Source organism: Gossypium hirsutum, chromosome D13, assembly GCF_007990345.1.
Source record: "Gossypium hirsutum isolate 1008001.06 chromosome D13, Gossypium_hirsutum_v2.1, whole genome shotgun sequence".
NCBI lineage: Eukaryota > Viridiplantae > Streptophyta > Magnoliopsida > Malvales > Malvaceae > Gossypium > Gossypium hirsutum.
In genome coordinates this window covers 51,468,863-51,492,333 of record NC_053449.1, presented here as the reverse complement: position 1 = coordinate 51,492,333, position 23,471 = coordinate 51,468,863, and the positions used below count along the sequence as shown (strand labels likewise).

The 23,471-nt window shown below is 34.5% G+C and overlaps 3 protein-coding genes across 10 annotated transcripts; 1 reads left to right on the top strand and 2 right to left on the bottom strand.

The window, feature by feature from the left end:
• The first annotated feature begins 13,833 nt into the window (after window positions 1–13,833).
• LOC107919982 (lysine-specific histone demethylase 1 homolog 2) lies at window positions 13,834–17,262 on the top strand. The gene is made up of 3 exons (XM_016849445.2): window positions 13,834–14,027; window positions 14,394–16,044; window positions 16,146–17,262. Exons 2-3 carry the CDS (start codon window positions 14,514–14,516, stop codon window positions 16,865–16,867), a joined length of 2,253 nt encoding a protein of 750 aa, XP_016704934.1. The 5' UTR covers window positions 13,834–14,027; window positions 14,394–14,513; the 3' UTR covers window positions 16,868–17,262.
• Window positions 17,263–17,557: 295 nt separating this feature from the next.
• Window positions 17,558–20,457, bottom strand: LOC107919983 (monodehydroascorbate reductase). 7 transcript variants are annotated; one of them, XM_016849447.2, is made up of 3 exons: window positions 20,287–20,457; window positions 17,989–19,384; window positions 17,558–17,882 (listed from the first exon to the last, which is right to left on the bottom strand). In XM_016849447.2, exons 2-3 carry the CDS (start codon window positions 19,361–19,363, stop codon window positions 17,731–17,733), a joined length of 1,527 nt encoding a protein of 508 aa, XP_016704936.1. In that variant the 5' UTR covers window positions 19,364–19,384; window positions 20,287–20,457; the 3' UTR covers window positions 17,558–17,730. The 7 variants fall into 7 exon arrangements, with proteins under 7 accessions (XP_016704936.1, XP_040965007.1, XP_040965009.1 ...); XM_041109073.1 differs by having other exon boundaries at window positions 17,558–18,592; window positions 18,677–19,384; XM_041109075.1 differs by having other exon boundaries at window positions 17,558–17,920; window positions 20,294–20,428.
• A 689-nt stretch (window positions 20,458–21,146) lies between these two features.
• LOC121203622 (uncharacterized) lies at window positions 21,147–23,452 on the bottom strand. Of its 2 annotated transcripts, none has more exons than XM_041109076.1 (3): window positions 23,210–23,452; window positions 21,720–22,056; window positions 21,147–21,599 (listed from the first exon to the last, which is right to left on the bottom strand). In XM_041109076.1, exons 1-3 carry the CDS (start codon window positions 23,225–23,227, stop codon window positions 21,337–21,339), a joined length of 618 nt encoding a protein of 205 aa, XP_040965010.1. In that variant the 5' UTR covers window positions 23,228–23,452; the 3' UTR covers window positions 21,147–21,336. The 2 variants fall into 2 exon arrangements, with proteins under 2 accessions (XP_040965010.1, XP_040965011.1); XM_041109077.1 differs by having other exon boundaries at window positions 23,347–23,452.
• Window positions 23,453–23,471: the final 19 nt, after the last annotated feature.

Here is a 23,471-nt window from a genome sequence, read left to right as displayed (position 1 = left end):
ATGTCGACAGGAATGATTTACTAAATGATCGTTTACGGGAATCTCGACCTTCATAGTCAGCTTTCCTCTTCTCTTTCCCGAGCTCCTCAGCTTTACAAGCTCGTTCAACAAGTACTACGAACTCCTTTATCTCAAGTATGCCTACTAACAGTTTAATATATTCATTCAGCCCATCTTCAAATCTTTTACACATAATAGCTTCAGTCGAAACACACTCTCGAGCATATCTACTGAGTCTCACAAATTTCCGCTCATATTCTGTCACTGTCATCCGACCCTGTTTCAATTCAAGAAATTCCTTACGTTTCTGATCAATGAATCTCTGGCTGATGTATTCCTTACGGAACTCAGTCTGAAAGAATTCCCAGGTCACTCGCTCTTTCAGAACCACCGATACTAGTGTATTCCACCAGTGATATGCAGTGTCCCATAGCAAGGATATGGCACATTTCAAGCACTCATCAGGGGTGCAAGATAACTCATCAAACACTCGAATGGTATTATCAAGCCAGAATTCAGCTCGCTCAGCATCATCATCATCAGTAGCTCTGAACTCTTTGGCCCCGTGTTTTCGAATTTTATCAATAGGAGGTTTAAGTAATCTCATCGGATCACTTACTTGAGGTATAACAGGAACCGAAGATGGATTAGTCGGGGGTGGAGGTCGTTGTACAACCGGATTAGTTCAGACATATTGAGTAAACCAGTCATTCATCATTTGGTAAAAGGCTTGTTTAGCCTCTCCCTCCTAGTTACTCGAGATTGGTCGAGAATCTACTGGCTCTGTCCCTTGCGCGGGAGCAGGCGCTATACTCTCAACAACATCGGCTACGTCTCGTTCGAGATCCATTACTATACGAAAACACATTTTTAGATGTCAGCAGTCATCACACTATCTCAATATAAAAATTATGGCATGTATAGCTAGACTCATACACACTACGTTAGTCCGAGAATCGACTAAACCGTAGCTCTGATACCAATAAAATGTAACACCCCTAACCCGTATCCGTCGCCGAATTAGGGTTACTAGGCATTACCGAACAAACACAACCATTTTAAAACCAAACTGATCACAAACATGAAAATTAAATCTTTTTCGCATAGCTATTTATAATTTACAATCAAAATCTAACCAACATCGTACTCAAACCTATACATACCATAAGATCGAGTTCAAATATTTAACAAAATACCAAAAGAAGTCGATAGTGTGATAGACTATGCTGATGATCCCCGAGCTCATAACGCGTCTCCAAAATCTATAAAAAAAAAACAAATGGACAAAAACAATCAAAGTAAGCTTTTATAGCTTAGTAAGTCTATAGCATATCTAAAATACATATAAAAGAATCATATAATTCTTTAAGTAAATTTATTGAAATCACAAATATCAAATATGATTACTAATCAAACACTGCTATATTGAGTCATTTTGTTTAAATCTAAAAAGATGTATATTTATCTAATACACATAAACAGACAAATGTATATACATTTTATGCATATAGTCTACAACCATGAATCGCCGAATGCATATATACATATATGCATGACAAATATTAGAACCAAATGTATATACACTTTAAACATATTAGCCGAGTGCATATATACATAAGCTTAACAAATATTATAACCAAATGTGTACATGTATTTACCACATACATTTATCCAAAGTCATATATGTACTTATCATGCACATACAATCGAATATATATAACTTTATCAATCACATTTCATATCTCATTATACATGTATATATATATCGATCATAAACTTTTAACCTAACTCATATTTATGCCTATAACCGAATACATTCGCATTCAACTTTTACTTATAAACAAATATTTACACATATATGTATTAGCAATTGCACATAAGATTACTCATCAGTTTCTTATACCAAATGCACCCATATAAATATATATATATATCAACCACCTATGTCGAGTTTATGCACAACATCTTCAAACACATAAATCTAAACAATTCACACAATTTCAACAGATTCACCGGCACTTAGTCTGCTAGGCTTAAAACCTGATTCAATACACTGGCAATTAGCCTGCTAGACGTAAAGTCCGAAATATTTCACCGGCGTCAAGCCTGCTAGACGTAAAGTCTGAAACAATTCACCGGCATCAAGCCTGCTAGACGTAAAGTCTGAATTATCTCATTGACAAAAATCATTTTAGGCCCCAAGCTCAAACACTCAATTCACCCAAATATTACTCATTTTCGAACTATATAGGTATATAAATTCCATGCTTAAATATTCAGCTCAAAACTCAAAATTTATATCATAGGAACACATGAATATATATATAAAACTCAACCACCAAATCCAATTTGACAATTCAATAAATCAACTGAACATATTTATGCATAACCTTATAATTCAAATCCTACTACAAATATAATACTATTTAACTAAAAATATTCTTGAATAATATACACTTTACATTCCAACATATTAAAATTATACACACATATATATACATGATCAAAACTAACATATGCAAATATCATCTAATAACAAATTTCAAAACTAAATCTTATACATGCATACATATACACTCAAACCGCATATACTTTTATAATGACACATCTTAATTCGATTCAAAAGTGTATATATACATGTATATTTACATGTTTAATAATAAAACTCTTATATCTATGTATATTTACGAATCCCTAAGTACACATATATTCATATACATATCTTTGATTAAATCAATAATTTATACATGTATATACATGTATGAATTCGAACCCTGTATATATATAAAACTCTTATAATTCAACTAAATTCATTAGCATTTATGTATATACTTATTTACCTTTGCACTTTAACTAAATTCAATTACCTATATAAGTATAAACCTCTAGGTTCGAATATCAAAGAGAATACATATAAACCAATCATACTTTTAATTTATTCAACTGATATACTTTAAATTATAATTCATCAAAAATAAATACATATGCATACTTATGTATTATTTTTATGACGTTAAATAGCTAATAGACTTACCTCGGACGATGGAAAATTGAAGTCGGACGATTATTCGACTAATTTGGCTTTTCCCCGATCTAACTCCGATTTCTTTGGTTCTCGATCTAAATATATTCAAAATAAGATAATTTATTTATTAACACATTCAATTTAATCCAAAAACACATAATTTGGCAAATTACTATTTTGCCCCTAATATTTACACTTTTTGCCATTTAGTCCCTATTGCATAAAACACAATTTATACAAAATTGGCCCATACTACACAAGGGCCGAATATTCATGGTTCTCATACAAGTCCACACATTGCATTTATTTCACACTTTAGTCCCCCAAAAATTTAATTTCATAATTTAGCCCTATTTACTCAATTTCACTAAAAATTCCAATACAAAACATATTAATCTAAAATATATCTTTCATTATTCATCATCAAACATCACATAACACAAATTTTCATCAATGGAACAACTCAAAATATTCATCAAAATCAAAAATTTAAACATGGGTCGGATAGTATTCGAAGCAACGATCTCAAAAATGTAAAAATTATCAAAAACCGAATAAAGAACTAACCTTAATCAAGCTTTAAAATGGCCGAATATTACTTGACTTCCTTTCTTTTTTTCTTTTGCATGAATTCGGCTAAGTTAAGATGAAAACATTCATCTTTTCATCAATTATTTTAATTTTAATGTTTAATTTAACATTTGACTAAATTAACCTTATTATAATAAATTTTTATAACATATATATTAAGGTCAATTATGTCATATATCACCCACTATCTACTTTATGGTCTTATTGCATCATAAATCCTTCCATTTAAAAAGACAACAACAATTAGGTGCTTTTATAATTAACCCCTAAATTTTCATTTTATGCGATTTAATCCTTTTATTTAATCGGACACTCAAACAACAAAATTAAAACACGAAAATTTCACACAATCAAATGCACACAAAATAAACACACAAAAAAATATTAAAATATTTTTTTGTCTGGGACTTGTGGTCCCGAAACCACTATGTCCGATTAGGGTCGAAATTGGGCTGTTACAGGAATAGGTTGAAGATTGAGAATTCTATCTCCTTAGGCAGCAGTGGAATAGATTGAAGATTGTGAATCATATATCCCTGAGCAGCAGTGGAGTAGGTTGAAAATAGCAGATCTTGCCTTCCTGTACTGGCAGTGAAGCAGATCGAAGACATCAGTCTTATCGCCTTGATGTAGCAATAGAAAAGATTGAAGCCACAATGGCGAATCTTATTTCCCTGGCGTTATAGCGGAGTAGATTGAATCCACGACGGCGAATCATATCTCATTGGCGTTAAGGCTTGGATTAGCTGAAGTGGAGCGGATTGAAGCTGTGGGCAGCGAATCCTATCTCCTTGGCATTACAGTGGAGCAGATTGAAGCCGCAACGGCGAATCTTACTCCCCTGGCAGTGTAATGGAATAGATTGAAGCTACGACGGTGAATCTTGTTTCCTCAACATTGAAATTTAAAAATATTGAAGCCGCAACGGCGAATCTTACTTTTCTGGCGTTGTAGCAGAGCAGATTGAAGCCACGACGGCGAATCTTGTTGCCCCGACATTGCAGATGGTAAATCTTATCTCCCTGAAGTTGCAATGGAGCAGATTAAAGCCTATAATCCTATCTCTCTAAACTTGTAGTGGAGTGGATTAGAATGATGGATCTTATCTCTCTAAAATTACAGTAGAGCAGATCGCATCAAATTCATCTTTAAGTTGTAGTAGATCAAGTTGAAGCTATAAGTCTTATCTCCCTGAAATTGCAGTGGAGCAAATTAAAGATAGCAAATTTTGTTCTCTTGAGAAACTACAACGTACAAACCCTATCTCCCTGATATTGCAGTGGAGTAGATTGAAGCACCAGTTCCTATACCTCTGAAGATGCAGTAGGAAGGAATGAGGCTATTTGAAGAAGAAGAAGAAGAGCGCTAAAGTCTAGCACGGCCAGGCAAAATTGGTCATTTCTAAAGTCTTTGCTCCATTCTCGTTACACGATAATGAGCAAAGAGGGGCAGCTGTAATAGGCCAATTTAGCCCGGGCTCATAAAAAAATAATAAACCCAAAATAATATCATTTGGCCCGATCGGGATGGCCCGTTACTTGAAAAGGTTGAAGGTCTATCTACAAGCTTGATGCATATGGAAACATAATCTTCAAGGATATGCAATCTTAGATATGATATGTAATCTTAGATATGATATGCAAACTTAGATATGATATGTAATCTTAGATATGATATGCAAACTTAGATATGATATGTAATCTTAGATATGATATGCAATCTTAGATATGATATGTAATCTTAGATATGATATGCAATCTTAAAAGATATGATTTTGTAATCTTAGAGATTTAATTTGTAGATACCTTTTAATCTTAGCCGTTGATGTAATTGATCTGTACCGTTAGATTTGAGAAGGCTCAAGTATAAATAGAGGCCTCTCCCTTCATTGTAAAAAAAAAAAGAAGAAGAGGAGAAAAATCAATAAAAAGGGAGAACGATTGGCAGTTTTTAAAAAAAAAAAGAGGAAGAGGAGAAAAATCAATAAAAATGGAGAACGATTGGCAGTTTTTTTAAAGGTGGCTTACTGTTTTTTTCTCGATTATTTTTTTTTACTTATTTACGATTTTAAAAAAGGGAGAATGTGATACCACTGTGAATTTTATTCATTTTTTTTTTTAGTTATTCGCGCCTTTTAATTGGGCCCTTCATTTTTTTTTCCTTTAATTCTTCAATTTAAATCCTTATTAATTTAATGTGCTTGATTTCTTACTCCACTTTTTTTTTAAAATATTTAATTTTGAATCTAATACTATTTTAATGATTAAGCTTAGTATTTTCCATTTTATTTTACGTTTTATGTGTATTATGGCTATAAGTTTATTGAATTATATGTATATATATTACCCTTTTAAAAATTATAATGTATCATTATTTTGATATTCAATATATATTGCTATTATTTCGATTTATCACACTTTTTTTATATTTTAGGTAAATTCAACATGATTTGTATATATTCTTTGATATTCCTATTTTGTAATATATTTTCAAAATTCACCTTACATATTTATATGTCTTAAAGATTTATATGAAAATGTTTTTATACAATACTATTTTATATATACATATGTAATTTGTAATAAATTATTTTTATTCTATAAATTATTGATTTCATATTATTTTAGCTATTACGTTTAAATTCTCTCTTAAATAGGTTTATGTATTTTTTTCGAATTCATTTATTATTTATCATTCATTAGTGTATGTTTTATTTACGAATTATCGCTCCATGTTGTATATTATCATTTATCGCATTCTATTCGCTTAAAAGGCTATGTTCGATATCATTCAAGCATCAAAATCATTTTATTCAAAAGTTTTCAAAATAGAGATAATACTCGTATTTAAGATTTTCAAGAAAATTAAGCCCTAACGTATTGGGTTCCGATTTTCTTCGTAAAATCTAACAATCGAGGATTGCTCTTTAATCAAACAAAATAAAACTTGTCATCGAGATTTCAATATGTTGTGTCCTAACGTATTGGATGTGACACGTTGATTTCTCGAGATAAAGATTTTTTTTAAATAAAGGAAATATTGAATGTTTGGGATTTTAAGAAATTGTGCCCTAACGTATTGGGCTGCGATTTCTTCATAAATTTTAAACAATTAAATATTTTCTTAAATTTTATTACACGAGTTTTTTTGGACTAACTCATCTTGAAGAGAATAAAATGTTGTACCCTAACGCATTGGGTGTGATATTTTTCTTTTTAAAATGAGAAAGTCTTAATAAATAATTTAATTTAACTAAGGATAATATTTTTTTAAACTCTCAACTTTAAGACATTAATTAATCAATTTGGTACCAATTTTTGGGCGTTACGAGGGTGCTAATCCTTCCTCATACGTAACTGACTCCCGAATCCGTTTTTCTGAAACTCGTAGACCAAAGCTATTTTTTAGGTGATCCAATCACACCTTAATAAAAATTGGTGGCGACTCCCAATTTTTGTTTTTTTTTAAGTCGACAGCTAATTTTTGTTTTTTTCCAAAAAAAAAATTGGTTTCGACATTATGTTTTGGAAGATATTATGTTTTGATAATTTTGCATATTGGTTGTGATAGGCAAGTAAAGTTGATTGATATGATATGATATATGTGTGAGCTATGTTTGAGACCATGGATGGATATATCTTTATATTCAGTAATTGAGATTGAATTTGGATTATCTTTTGCTATGTGAAAGTTGTATATTGATTTACCATGAATATATGGTAGTTGGAATTGGTAATTTGCATAATGAGTCTTGTTTATGGAATTGGTCTTTTAAATGACCTTTGATACATTGGGGGATAAATATTACTGGCATATATATATAGGATCTGGCTTTAGTATGTTATGCATGGAAATGTTTGAGTATCGGTGAATTTGACTTTGGTTAAAGCATAAGTTTTAAGCATAATTGTATTCGGCTAAAGGTTTAGAAATTGATCATATGAATAGTAACTTTAGTTATTTGATGACTAAATACCTATAAGCGATTTTGATAAATGGTTTTGAGTATTTGATTAAAAATGATTGAATATACTATGAAGGTATACAAATGCTTATGACATATTCGGCGTAATATATATAATTTTTTGTATTTACAAAGGTTTTATATATATGTGCATGTTATAACATAATGGTTACATGTAAAATAGGTAAATTCTAAATGTGAGCTTTATATAGATAGATATATCATTGTTGTTTATAGTTGGTTTGTTAGCTGAGTAGGCGATATGATGTATGACCGAATGTGGTGTTTCAATTAGTTAAAAAGAATATTCTGGATATTCTTACTTGTGAGCTACGTGATTATGAATATGTCCGATATATGATATGAAACGAATCGTAATAAGTTTCTATTAGTTTTTTTTTTGTATTTAAGACTTGGTTGGTTTAAGAGTTTGAACATGTGTATATTTATGATCGTTCGAAATTAAGTTTAGTCTGGTAATTCCTCGTAACCTTATTTCGGTGACGGTTATGGGTTAGGATGTTATATTTGATTGGTATTAGAGCTACGGTTTAATCGATTCTCGGACTAACTTAGCACGTATGAGTCTAGCTATACATGCCATATTTTATACTGCGATAGTGTGATGATTCCTAACATTGAAAATGTGTTTTCATTTAGTAAATGGATCCTGATCCCGATCGAGCCATAACTGATGATGTTGAGAGTATAGCGCCTGCTCCCATGCAAGGGACAGCGCCGGTTGATTCTTGACCGACTTCGAGTACCCAAGAGGGCGAGGCTAAAAAAGTCTTTTACCTAATGATTAATGATTGGTTTACTCAGTATATCCAGACTAATCCGGCTGCACAACAACCTTCACCCCCAACTAATCCACCTCCGATACCTATGATACCTCAAATGATTAATCCGATGAGATTAAATAAGCCTCATGTTGATAAAATTAGAAAAATACGGGGCTAAAGAGTTTAGGACCACTGTTAATGATGATGCTGAACGGGCTGAGTTTTGGCTCGATAATACTTTTCAAGTCTTCGATGAACTATCTTATACATACGATGAGTGCTTGAAATGTGCCATATCATTACTTCAAGACATTGCATATCACTGATGGAATACACTGGTTTCGGTTGTTCCGAAAGAGCGGGTCACTTAGGATTTTTTTTCAGACAGAGTTTTGCAAGAAATACAACAGCCAGAGATTTATCAATCAGAAACGCAAAGAATTTCTTGAGCTTAAACAGGGTCGTATGACCGTAACAAAATATGAGCGGGAGTTCGTGAGTCTTAGTCAATATGCCCGAGAGTGTGTTTCGACTGAAGCTATAATGTGTAAACGATTCGTCGAGGGTTTAAATGAAGATATTAAACTTCTAGTTGGAATTCTCGATTTGACTGAGTTTGTGGTTTTAGTTAAAAGAGCTTGTAAAACTGAAGAACTCAGCAAAGAAAAGAAGAAAGTAGATTTTGAAGTTAGAGACGAGAGAAAAAGATCAATGAGTAAACCATATCAGTCTTCGTTAAAAAGATTTAGAGATGCACCCAGTTGTTCAAATGCTTCAGTTGGGTATGCAAATAGACAATGTGTGAATCAATATTCTAACTCCAAGCCACAAATTACACAAGAATCAAGTGTTGGCAGTGTCATAAATAATAAATCTGAGTGTCGACAGTGTGGAAGACGGCATGTTGGTGAATGCTGGGGCAAGTATAACAACAGAGTTTGTTGCAAATGTGGTTTGCGAGATCATTTCATTATGGATTGTTCGGAGCTAGTTGAGAAAGATAATGTTTAGAGTGTGAGGTCGAGTAGTGCTACAGCTAGAGGTAGACCACCCAGAAACACAGGAGTTAGGAGTGGTACTCAGAGAGGGACTACGGACACAGCAGTTCAATCTGAGGCTCGCGCAACTGCCAGAGCATATGCTATTCGTGCTCGCGAGGAGGCTTTATCCTCAGATGTTATTACTGGTATATTCACCTCTATGATACTAGTGTAATTGCATTAATTGATCCTGGTTCGACTCATTCATATATGTGTAAAACTTTAGTATCCAGTAAGACTCTGCCTGTTGAGTTTACTGAGTTTGTGATTAGAGTATCGAACCCCTTAGGCCGGTGTGTTCTGGTTGACAAAGTTTGTAAGAATTATCTATTGATGATTCGAAACTTGTGTTTTCCAATTGATTTGATGTTGTTACCATTCGACGAGTTCGATATAATTCTGGGTATGGATTGGTTGACTTTGCACGATGCTGTTGTAAACTAAAAAAGAAAGACTATTGATTTACGGTGTCAGAATGATGAGATCATTCGGATTGAATCTAGTGATCTGAATGGTTTACCGGCAGTAATATCCTCGATGTTAGCTCAGAAGTATGTGAGAAAGGGTTGTGAAGCATACTTTTCATATGTACTTGATAGTAAAGTGACCGAAAGGAAGATTGAATCAGTACCAGTTGTGTGCGAATATACGGATGTGTTTCCTAAAGAATTGTCGGGTTTACCACTGATTCGAAAGGTAGAATTTGGGATTGAGTTAGTGTGGAGATGACTCCGATTTCGATAGCTCTGTACAGAATGAAACCTACTGAATTAAAAGAATTGAAAGCACAATTGCAAGAGTTGACAGATAGAGGTTTTGAGCGACCGAGCTACTCTCCCTAGGGTGCACCAGTTTTGTTTGTGAAAAAGAAAGACGGAACTATGAGAATGTGCATCGATTACAGACAACTCAATAAGGTGACCATAAAGAATAAATATCCGTTGCCACGTATTGACGATCTATTCGATCAATTGAAAAGGACTACAGTATTTTTTAAGATAAATTTGAGATCAAGCTATTATCTGTTGCGAGTTAAAGACTCCGATGTGCCTAAAACTGCTTTTCAGACGAGGTACGGACACTATGAGTTTCTGGTTATGCCTTTCGGACTTACTAATGCACCTGCTTTTTTCATGGATTTGATGAACCGAATTTTTAGATAGTATTTGGACCGGTTTGTGGTCGTGTTTATTGATGATATTCTAATCTACTCTTGTGATGAAAACGAACATACCAAACATTTGCGACTTGTGTTACAGACTTTAAGAGACAAACAGTTGTATGCAAAGTTCAGTAAATGTGAGTTCTGGTTAAGTGAAGTTAGCTTTCTAGGACATGTTATATCAGCATCAGGTATTCGAAATAATCCGAGTAAGATCTCAACTATACTTGAATAGAAACCTTCGAGAAATGTTTCGAAAGTTCAGAGTTTTCTGGGACTTGCTGGTTACTATAGACGGTTCGTGAAAGGTTTCTCTATGATTGCGACCCCGATAACAAAGCTACTACAGAAAGACGTCAAGTTCGAGTGGTCAGAAAAGTGCCAGAAAAGTTTTGATCAGTTGAAAGCCCTTTTGACCGAAGCTCTAGTACTAGTTCAGCCAGAACCGGGTAAAAAGTTCGTTATCTATAGTGATGCATCTTTAAATGGTTTGGGTTGTGTTTTGATGTAGGAAGGCAAAGTTGTAGCTTATGCCTCGAGACAGCTACAGTTGCACGAAAAAAACTATCCGATGCACGATCTGGAATTGGCAGCTATTGTGTTTGCATTGAAAATATGGCGCCACTATCTGTTCGGTGAAAAATGTCATGTTTATTCTGATCAGAAACGCCTGAAGTATTTGATGACTCAGAAAGATCTGAATTTGAGACAGCGCCGATGGTTAAAGTTGTTAAAAGATTACGAGCTTGTTATTGACTATCATCCGAGAAAGGCTAATGTTGTTGCTGATGCTTTAAGCCGAAAATCACTGTTTGCTTTGCGTGCAATAAATGCACATATGGCTATGTGAGATGATAGTGCGATAATAGCCGAGTTAAAAGCAAGACCGTTATTTATTCAGCAAATTTACGAAGCTCAGAAAGTTGATCATGCAATTAAGACAATTCATCTTTGCTAATATACTGATGAGTTTATATTTCAGTCTTTTATTGATTGAGTTTGAAAAAATTTTGTAAAAGTTTGCGCATAATGATTTAGAGAAATTATTGATTGAACACCTCTGATTAATGTCTAAACCATTACTTAATAGAACTAAACTTCCTATTTCAACATGAGATTATGTTGATTTATATGTTGTACGCATCAAGCCAATAAGTTATAAATACTCCCCATTACAATTGATTTTTGATCAAGAGCTAAATATTTCTCATCTTTGGATTTTTGTATGTGTGTATATGTTCCAATTGCTCCACCACAACCTACATAGATGAGCGAATCCTGAAAGAAAGTTGGGAATATATATTAATTACAAGTTTCTTTATATTATTAGATGTTTTAAATGTATTCGAGATTCAATTATGACATGATTTGTGATTACTATTTTGATTCGATAGTTTTCCCGACATTAGGGTTAGAGAAATAATAACTTGTAATGAGGTAGGGGGAGAGTAATTTGAACTAGAAGTTCAATAAGGATAACTCATTACAGGTTAACTGTTAGATGTATTTACAAACTTAATGAAAATAACCAAGTGTTATATACCATCTAATATTTTAATTTGAATCAAAATCCCAGTAGGACAATTAGTTAGAATAAATAATAGATTGGTCTATTCCAAAAATGAAAATTCTTTTAGATGGTCATATAGTGGAGGCGGGTGCTCTAGAAGAAACCCAAGATATAACTAATAAGTAAAAATTCAGAAGAGATTTAAGTACCTGAAACTGAATTTTAATGAAAATAAGAGATTTTTATAAGTTATGTCAATTTAAGAAAATATAGAACCGAATAATAAAAATGGTCGACAATGATTTTAAATGCAATGTTTTTATTGAAATAATGAAATAAAAGGAGGATCTTGAATAAATCTATTGAGAAATATAGATATGGAATTAATTGATCAAAATAGAAATACGCAACTCAAGTGCAATTAAATTCGTTGAGTTTTTAAACCAATAGTCAAAATATCTAAAGGTATAAAGCCAATGAGGGTGCAAATGAAGTAGTTTTGCAAAAGTAGAATAAAAATAGGAAGTTTTTAGCTAAGTCCTGGCATTGATCATGAAAAGATATAATATTCTTTTATGGTGGATGCAATAACCTTTAGATATATTATTAAATTGACAATTCATAAAAGATTTAACTTACATCTATTGGTTATTATTACAACATTTATGAATCACTATATAGTAAAGTTTATATTAAAATCTTTGAAGGATTTAGGATGCTAGAAACATATTGAAATTCTCGAGAAATTGTTCATTTATGTGAATTGAAATAATTTAAACATATGTGGTAAATTTGACTTAGTGAATAGTAGTTGAAGGAGGATTATAAAATGATCCAAAATACCTATTTGTGTTTTTATAAAAGAATCATGATTAAAGTTTGTTATGATTATTCTTGAATCTTTTGAAGAGATCAAAATATATTTTCCCAAATTTTCATCGCTCATGACTTTTAAAAGAATAATAATATAAATGCTTAGCAAATACATTGAAAAAACTAGTAGTTAAGATTGAATGCGTAGAATATGAGAAAATATGTGATGTTTTCATGAGAGTGAGTAAATATGCGTTGCACTCTTTTTCCCTTAATCGAGGTTTTGTCCTATTGGGTTTTCTTGATAATGTTTTTAATGAGGCAGCATATTATGCGTATTATAGATTGTGTACTTTTTTCCTTCATTAGGTTTTTATCCCACATGATTTTTCCTAATAAGGTTTTAACGAAGCACATTATGTACCAATGGACATTCAAGGTGGAATGTTATAAATATCTTCTTAAGTGGATGTCCATCATGATCAAGATAAAGTTTTAATGTATTTTAAATTCTAATAGTTATTAGAATTAGATCTCTACTTCTTTTATACTTCTTATGCCTATAAATAGAGACTCTGATAAAGTATTGTAATCATCTCTTTTTATCAATAAAATACATTCTCTATTGCTTTTATATTTTCTTTATTCTCTATTCTCTCCAACTCTCTTTATTTTATAACAAATGATACAATTCTAATTTTATATAGTAAAACGGATTAAGACAATATAAATATAAAATCATCCAAAAGGAAAAATTCACCAACCAAAACAACTCTGGTTTAATTAAAGCAGATGAATTCATAATTCATGGAAGATTTCAGATTTTATCATCCCTAGTGTGAATTGTGAAACAATAATAATTTTACTTGGCATCATCTGGCTCACCCAGCTTTACTAGGCTAATATGAATGGAATATGAGTTTTCTAAGCCATGTATTGGTGAGCCATTTCTGACCGATTTCGGCCCATTAAGACCCAAACCAACCTCCTCGTTCCCAATTCCCTCCAATCCAAATTTCTAAATTCTATTTCACATTTCTCGAGGTTTTCACCTAATGGAAAAAAAAACCCTAATTAAACTCCCACTAGCTGTCTAAATTTCCCCGAATTCGCCACTCAACTCGGCCTCCTGTAAAGGTGAGTCACCCACTCTTCCTGCTCAAGATTTTCTTGCATCCGTTTCGTTGTTTATTTTTTATTGGTTTTTATGAACCAAATTGAGTGTTCAAAGCTCTAATTTCGAAGTGGTTGTTTTCTTCTTCTTTGTTGTTGTTGTTGTAGTAGTAGTACTATAAGAAAAGAAATGGGTTTTTGTTGTTAGAGCTGCAATATTTTTTGGTTTTCTTTTTTTTTAATTTCAAGTTTGTTAGAAAATTGAGAAATTTTGGACATAATACTGGTAGATTCAGTTCTTGATGTGTTTTTTTTTCATAAAATCGTGGAAAGACCAAATGCCCATTAGTTTTTGAGTTGAGAAATTCATTGAGTTCTTTGGAATTGTAGGGACAAGGAAATGCCTTCATGTCAGATTTTGTATGAAATGAATGTTGGTTTTGATTGGACTGGTAGCTTTCATACATTTTGAAGGATTTTGAGGAGTTGGTTTTGTTAAGAAAAAGTGACATGGAGACGCCAGTTTCAGAAGGGTTGGTTTCAAAGAGGTCGTTGAGGAAGAAATCCGCAGTGAAGAATTATGATGAGAATTTAATGGATGAGTTCATAGAGAAGCATATAGGTGGTTCGTTTAGGAAGATTAGAACAAAGGAGGAGTTGGAGAAAGAGACTGAAACTGAGGCAATGATAGCATTATCTTTGGGTTTCCCTATTGATGCGCTGATTGAGGATGAAATTAAAGCAGGAGTGGTAAGAGATATAGGTGGAAAAGAGCAGAATGATTATATTGTTCTTAGGAATCATATCCTTTCTCGGTGGAGGAGTAATGTACGGATATGGTTATCTAAAGGACATATAAGAGAAACCGTGAGTAATGAATATGAACATCTGTTGTCTGCTGCTTATGATTTTCTTCTGTATAATGGGTATATTAATTTTGGAGTTTCACCGTCCTTTTCCTCTTACATCCCAGCGGAGGCTACTGAGGGTTCTGTGATAATAGTTGGAGCTGGACTTGCTGGCTTGGCAGCAGCAAGGCAACTTATATCTTTTGGTTTCAAGGTCGTTGTTATAGAAGGGAGGAATCGACCTGGGGGAAGAGTTTATACTCAACTGATGGGTAAGAAGGATAAGCGTGGTGCTGTGGATCTTGGTGGTAGTGTAATCACTGGCATCCATGCCAATCCTCTTGGAGTTCTGGCCCGGCAACTTTCTATTCCACTTCATAAGGTCCGAGATAATTGCCCTTTATATAAACCTGATGGGGTGCCTGTCAATAAGGTAATCGACTCGAAGACTGAAATGATCTTTAACAAGTTGCTTGACAAAGTCAATGAACTGAGAAAAATAATGGGTGGATTTGCTAATTATATTTCTCTTGGATCTGTTCTGGAAAAGCTAAGACAGTTGTATGGTGTGGCTAGAAGCCCAGAGGAGAGACAACTTTTGGAATGGCATCTTGCTAATTTGGAATATGCAAATGCAGGATGTCTTTCTGACTTGTCTGCTGCCTACTGGGACCAGGATGATCCTTATGAGATGGGTGGAGACCATTGTTTTCTTGCTGGAGGGAACTGGAGATTGATAAAAGCATTATGTGATGGAGTTCCCATAATCTATGGGAAAACAGTTGATGCTATTAGATATGGCGTTGAAGGAGTTGAGGTTGTTACCGGTAAGCAAGCATTCCAAGCAGATATGGTTCTGTGTACTGTGCCTCTTGGAGTCTTGAAGAGAAGGACCATTAGATTTGAGCCAGAGTTACCTCAAAGAAAGCTAGCTGCAATTGACAGATTAGGTTTTGGGCTCCTGAATAAAGTTGCCATGATTTTCTCTCATGTTTTTTGGGGAGAAGAGTTGGACACATTTGGATGTCTCAATGATACCAGTGATAACCGTGGGGAGTTCTTTTTATTCTACAGCTACCACACTGTTTCCGGGGGTCCGGTGTTGATTGCGCTGGTGGCTGGTAAAGCTGCACAAACATTTGAGCGCACAGATCCTTCACTCTTGCTCCATCGCGTTCTAAGCAAACTTAGAGGTGCTATATATTATTTAGCCTCGTTTTTCATGGTTATGCTCTGCTATTTTCTGTCTCTATATTGGGAAAGCAGCCTTGTGATCTATTGATTTTCCTTGCAGGTATATATGGTCCAAAAGGTGTAGATGTACCTGACCCTATACAGACAATTTGTACAAGATGGGGAAATGATCCCTTTTCATATGGTTCATACTCTCATGTTAGGGTACAGTCATCCGGCAGGGATTATGATATACTTGCAGAAAGTATAGGCAATAGGTTGTTTTTTGCTGGTGAAGCCACAACTCGGCAATATCCAGCCACCATGCATGGTGCCTATTTGAGTGGGTTAAGGGAAGCTTCGCGTATTCTCCGTGCCACAAGAGGTCGCCAAAACTACTTTAGGAGGTCTGTGCAGCGGAATGTTGGACCAAGCAGTGATCAATTGGGTGATCTGTTCAAGATGCCTGATCTAGTATTTGGGAAGTTCTCTTTTGTGTTCAATCCATTAACAGAGGACCCTAAATCATTGGGGATTTTGAGAATTACTTTTGATAATTGCACAGATGATATGAGGAAGGTGCTGGAAAAAAGCTGTGGCCCCCAATCGAATCAATCATTGCAGCTGTACGCAGCATTGTCCCGTGAACAGGCACATGAGCTACAGATGGTAACTGGAGAAGATGAAAGTAAGTTGGTTTATTTGATAAATAATATTGGATTAAAGCTTATGGGAGCTAATGCTCTTGGAATCACATATAACTCCTTGGTTACTAGCATATCTAGTGCAAGAAAAGGTAGGAGCAGGTACCGTATATCTGCACCACTGCTAAATACAGTTTAGATGAGCTACCGGTGTCATTGCATGAAAGTTTTGTGTACTCTTTGTTAAAATGAAACCTATTGATGCATGGTACTGCTCCATGAGTGGAAAAAATAGAATGTCTTCTCTGGTGCATGTACATAAAACTAATTAGGTAGGTTGTTCTTCCATTGACGTCTAGAGTAATGGCTTTGTCAGAGTTACTAAATGTAGTAAATTCTTTCTTAGCCAAAGAACGTAGATCAGTTGGCCAAATTGGTTGCTAATTGAAGGATCCATTGGTCCATTATGTAGGTGTAGTAGTTTTAAGTTGTGATTGAATGTCATTGTATTTCCATAACCAGACTCCATATTAAAAACTTAGTACTGTTGTATCTTGTATATTGCATATAGTAAAATTTTCAATCGTTGGTGTATCCACATGATTCAAATCACTGAAGATATTGATTTTATGCACTTTTTTCCGTGACAAGCTCCATTGAAATGGCTTATTGATGCATCGTATATATTCCCGGAGTCATGTGTGCATGTATATGTCATATGAACGAAAACTACATCAAGTTTTCCTTCTATATATTGTATGTATTGAAGAGCATGAAGACCAAAAATATGCACCGAGTGCGAGGTCTATTTTTCTGTTAAGTACGGGCATAGAAAAGAGTGGAATATATAACGCAAATAAAGCTGAATTGAAACCGACTTATGGAAACATTGAAGCAATCAATCAATGACATTCAAATATTAAACAAGCAAATGTAAATACAAGCCATGAACTGTATATAGGTCAAATTACAATGACGATCTTTGAATTTTGTCCCATTAAAGTGATTCATAAACATTTTAAAACTTGCTGGCAAATGAAAGCCCTTCCTTTTTAAGTTGATCTAAGTTCTCAAGTGGAGGATTGAGTCTTGAAACTTTTGCAATAGCCTTGTTTTCTTCAGGTGTCCCACCTTCAAGGAAAGCTCCAACAATCTTTCCATCTTTGATCCAGTAAGACCCAAATTTTGGCTTCGGTGATAATGGATTGTCGTCTCTGAAAAACAAAGTTTCGCCAACATTGTCTCCATAGAACTGCCATGAAAGTTCGAAGGTTCGAGAGTAGAAGTATGGAAGATAATCATATTCTTCAAGTTCTTTACCTGTTTCATTTGCTTTGATAGCCTTCACAGCGTGCTTGGCTGATTTCCGGGCATGGTCAACATGTTCGACTCTCCTCATTTCATTGTATAATTTAATAGGGAAAGTGGCCACGTCTCCTACTGCATATACGCCAGGCATGCTTGTTTTGAAGAATCCATCGGTTTTAATTCCACCTTTGTCTTCTTCAAGCTGTCCTTTGAATAATGCTGTCAGCGGTCTTGCCCCAACACCGACAACAACAATGTCGGCTTCAAGCACCCTGCCATCCTTGAGTTTCACTCCCTTAACTTCCCCATTTGCATTAGCATTGAAGCCAACTGACACTGTTCCTTTGATGATTTTGATCCCTTTATTTTCATAGTAACTTTCATAGAATGCAGCCATGGTTGGGGTGAAAAGCCTAGGCATGCACCAAGGGTCGGGGTAAACCATGGTGACATCAAAATCGTTGATGCTCATGGCTGCTGCAACTTCAAGACCGATGTATCCTCCTCCAATAATAACAGCTTTTCCATATTTCTTCATTTTAATAGATTCAACAAGCTTATCAGCATCTTCGAGTTCTCTCAGATAGAACATGTTCTTGGCATCAGCTCCTTCTACCTGGAAATCGGTCAACCTTATTACAGTGGAGCCTGTTGCAATTATCAATGTCTGAAACTTAAAGATTTCTCCAGCAGCACTTACGAGAGTCTTCAAAGCAAGATTTACTTTGACTATTTCGGTTCCAAGGATCAATTGGATTCCTTTTTCTTTGTACCAATCAGGAAGTAATCTGTCACCTCCACTTCCAACACAGACATGGAATTCAGGCAGTCTAGCAGCAGCCTTTGGATTCGGATTCAGATATCCCTTGCTCAAAGTAGGACGTTCATAAGGCGCCACTGCCTCTTTCGAAATAATCGCCAACTGCCCTGGTTTAAGGCCTTGCCTATCAAACTCCCTAGCTGCATACCCTGCTGCAACTCCCCCACCAACAATTATGTACTTGAAGGACTTAACCATGCCAAGAAATGCTTTGCCTTTCCTTAGAAATGCCTTGAGTTCAACGACCTTTTCCTCAACCATTTTTCCAAGAAACACCCGTGAAAGGAACTTCTTTTCTTTGGCCTTACGTTCGATGATTTCGATTTCGGTTTTGATCCTCTGAACATCATCCAACCAGTTCTTCACTTCTTCTGTTTGCATTGTCCCACCATGAATCTCTGCACTTAGTCTTAGTTCAATAACTTCCTTAACGGTGTTCAGCTCTTTCAACAGTTTTTGCAGAACCTTCATATTTTCATCAAAATTTCTTTTACAGTTCAAACATCTTTCAATGGGGGCAAATATAAACTTTGCACTTCCAATAACGAAATTGAACGAAGAAGCCATTAGCAAGTATCTGGTAAATACCTGAATCCAACAGAAAGTAAATCGTAGCTCAGAAAGTAGCTTTTCAAAACTAAAAAGATCGAAAATGTACTAAAATTAACCAAATCTATGCTAGGTTTTTCCTTAATATTCAAAGTTTATGAATATGGCTCTAAGTTGAACATACATAGATAATTATATTTAAAAGATTTTGATAATGAACAGACAAGCGTTACATTCATATCTTTCTGCACCAATGCATACATTCCTCTATACAGGTGTGAGTGTCAGATACGCGAATAGGTCTATGTTCACTTATTTCTAAATTATCTTTTCATGTATTTGGATGGTACTTGGAGGGTTATACTCATATCTTGACATGCATCGAAGATGAATGTCGGAGATTGGTACTTCAAGATAAATGAAAAACTGAAGCAACATAGTATATACAAACATGCATATATACATACACGTATAATATAAATTGCTGAAAAGAAAAGAATAGAAAAGAAATCCTTACTAATTGCTGTAGTAGTAGTTAAATGCTGTGGCATTCTAATCGAATTTCATTCCAAGTCTAGCATATCATTGAATAAAAATATTGCAATTACATTTTCATTTGACTGGAGAAAGAGGATAACCAAGTTATATTACCCAAACATTTCGTTTTCTTTGAAGTACCTGTATCGGAATTACGTTCAACAAATATTTGACATAGACATGATTCTTCAAATACATAAAAAGAAAAAAAAAACCACTTGGAAAAAGAAGTTAAAACATAATCGCCTTCGAGTCCAGGTTCTCATGAAATAGACATCTTCACATATGCTACTAAAAGCAGTTGTAAAGATACTGATAACATAGTATTAGTGCCTTAAACGAATATGTTAATTTCTTTTCCTAGCGTAGATCTATAAGCAAAATTTTAGAAGAATTGTATGTACCTGTTACCTTTGGCTAATGCTCCAAATTGTTTGCAGAGGAAAACACCAGGAAACAAAAACAAGTCGAAATGAGAGAAGTGCAAAGATATATGAAGATTCCTGCTAAAAGCTTTTCTTCTTTTGCAAGAAAAGCTAAGAATGTAGCACATTAGAATTCATTGAGGCAAAGTATCAGATGCAAGATACATGAATTGCAACTAGAGAAACCAAAAGGATCAATTAGGTTTGGAAACTGTTGGTGGATAATCATCATGCTTCTTAACAAAAATGAAACCATACCTTCAGCAGTCAAAAGCATTTGGAACTTATGCTATTCGGGTGAGTGTTGGATACAGATGCTTTTACTTTTTCGAAGATTTCCATGTATTTAGAGGTCCTTGGAAGATCTATCACTTAAACATATGGGTCATTAAAAAGGAAGAGCCCAAGCATAGGTTGTAACATACTGGTTCATGCAATTTTTCTCTATCTGCTCAAGCAAGCACCCACAAGAGCTGGCATTCAGCAAATTTTGCGCGACCTCGAAGAGGGAAACTAGTCATGAAAATATCACAGTAAAAACAAACATATTATGCTGCAAAATGCTAAAATTGCTAGCAGATTAATGCAGTCCAACAGTTCTTAGAAGTGAAAGGCCTTTTATTATATGCACAATGGGGTGAATTTTATTAAATTTCATTGATTGAAACTGTCAATTTTCAAGTTTGGGAAATTAGTTGACTTGTGACGATTGTTTGGACTTTGCTAATGCGATCTAGAAAAGAAAGCTCAACTCAAACATTGAAGAATGTGATAGTATTTGGTAAAAAAGAACGGGAATCTGTGAAAGTTATTTTAATGTATCCTTTAAGATTAAACTCTGAACTTGAAACACTTCCTCTTTTTTTGCCTAAACTTGAATGATACATTCACAATCATTGTCATCCTTGACATAGTTCATACAGCATAAAACATATCTTGTAATTTGAACAAAAAGGTTGGAAACAAGAACATTTTCACACAAAATGATCAATGAAGTACAGATCATACTTGACATTCTTCCTTCATCCTCTAGAAATGGTCAAGGATGAACCAATGGAATTGCATCTCATCTTCTGGTTTCTCAGAAGCTTGAACTGTGTTTCGAGGCTTTGTCTTTACAGCTTGTCTCGCTGCTTGCTCGCGCAGAACATCGACTTCTTTCTCCAGTTTGCTTACTGTAGCTTGCAATGCCTTCAAAGCTTCTTCCTGTTTCTTGGACTTGTTCTCACTTTTGAACTTCTGATCATCATCACTTATCGACTTTGATACAATTTTGTATGTTGGATATGCACCTGCAAACATAGTTAAATGCTAAAATACCCTTAAACCATGGGCTAAGCTCTAGCAAATGCAAATTGATCAACAATCTATCAGCTGCAAACATTAGAAATAAACAACCCAATAATGAATACCAGGGATGGTTTTAAGGCCCTCAACGGTAGCATTCTTGGCAATATCGGTAGCTACCCTTGAGATCTTTGACCGGGTTTCAGGGTCAGACAGGTGATGGTTCATCTTTTCCAGTGCAGTACACGACATCTCCTTGCCCTTGCTGATGGCTGCGGAACCATGATGGTTCACCTTTTGCAGTGCATCAACTGATACCTCCTTTCCCTTTGTGATCACTGTGGAACCATGACCGCAAGAGCTCTGCCAAAGGCCCCTCACTGAGTCGGTTGACCATGAAATCAAGTCCCATATCCCCATTTTCTTTTTCTTTTTTTTACTTTCACTTTCCTTTCTCTTGTGCTGCAGTAATAGATTCGAGAAGAATACGAAAAGGGACGATTAGGTGACTTGTATTCCATTATTTTTTATTCATTTGCTTGACTTGGCTACTAGCTCTAGCAGTGTATGTGGAGCGGTTAATTGCATCAGATGTCCTCAAATTTCAAAAAAAATTATTTGAGTTTCTATTTATTAACAATGTAAGCTTGAATATGATGAATAACATATTTACACCTATCAAATGGTCCTTGATATTATTTTTTAACAGGTCCTTTTAAAAGAAATGGGTCAATCATATTTTCCCATAATGAGGTGACCAAATATCAAACATATTACAATACAGTACAGTCTTTAAAAATGCCTGAGTGCGAAAAGAGCGCCCAAAGGCGCACAACGATAATACCAACCGTTCCCAACATCAAAGTTTGGATTCGACATTAGTCGGATGGCTAAAAGCCTAGAATCAGAAAACATAAAAAGAATAGGAGAAAAAAAAAACTCCCTCAAAAGGGAGAGAAAACTACGACCCAAAGGTTATTGACGTAATCCCACCAATAACTTATTGAGCTGTCACCACCTACACTCAGTTGCAAGAGACACCCCCGGTGGCTATTTTAACACCAAAGGCTTTCGTTATTTGATTTAGGTGTTTTATATATACTCTTTCACCAAATGACTAACAAACTCAAATAAAATATATTGAAATTTTTGGACCCATCATCTTAAAACAATTTAAAGTGCCTTCTTTTAATTTTACAACTATTTTGCATATGTTTTAATTAAAATTTTAAAATAATTATAAATTTAGTAATTTCTTTTTTATGGATTAAAGAAATAAATAAAATAAAATTTGACTCGTCCATGCACATATAAATAATTGATCGAAGTCGGAGGAAAAAAAATATCCCCACCTTTTAATATGGGAGATGAGTGGAGTTACTTGCACTCAAACCCAACCTTACACGCTAAGGATGTTAAGAATCATGATTGAAATATTTGTGATATTAAAACCCTAAATGTTAGAACACAACATCAACGAACAATTGTTATACAATTGCATGCAGTGGTGTTAAGAATTCTCCCATTAATTCACATTCAACCCCATATTTGAAGCACCTATTAGTAGTACCATATTCAGTATTCACTCATCCAAACTTATGTCACTAGGACTCACATGTGAGCGTCCAAGCATGTTCAATTCTTGTAATAGTTTTATGATCCTTGGACAGTCATATCCTTGTATTCATATCTGCATAAGTATCAGACTTGAGTACTTCAAGAAAAATAAGTCAGATCAAAATAGATCCAAACCTTTGCCCAAAGGAACCCTTTGCATTCATCAGTGCTTCTAAAATCTCATTTCCCTGCTTTCTTTAAGTACATCAGTTCAAATCACCAAACAATGCTCTACCATTGACTGCAGAAGTTGTAACCAG

What these genes read in the sequence shown, in the direction of transcription:
- LOC107919982 (XM_016849445.2), top strand. Translation starts at nt 14,514, where the DNA reads ATGGAGACGCCAGTTTCAGAAGGGTTGGTTTCAAAGAGGTCGTTGAGG. An exon ending in CGTTCTAAGCAAACTTAGAG is followed by an intron (nt 16,045 to 16,145) that starts GTGCTATATATT and finishes TTTTCCTTGCAG; the next exon opens with GTATATATGGTCCAAAAGGT.
- LOC107919983 (XM_016849446.2), bottom strand. Translation starts at nt 19,363, where the DNA reads ATGGCTTCTTCGTTCAATTTCGTTATTGGAAGTGCAAAGTTTATATTT.
- LOC121203622 (XM_041109076.1), bottom strand. An exon ending in GGGCCTTAAAACCATCCCTG is followed by an intron (nt 21,600 to 21,719) that starts GTATTCATTATT and finishes CTATGTTTGCAG; the next exon opens with GTGCATATCCAACATACAAA.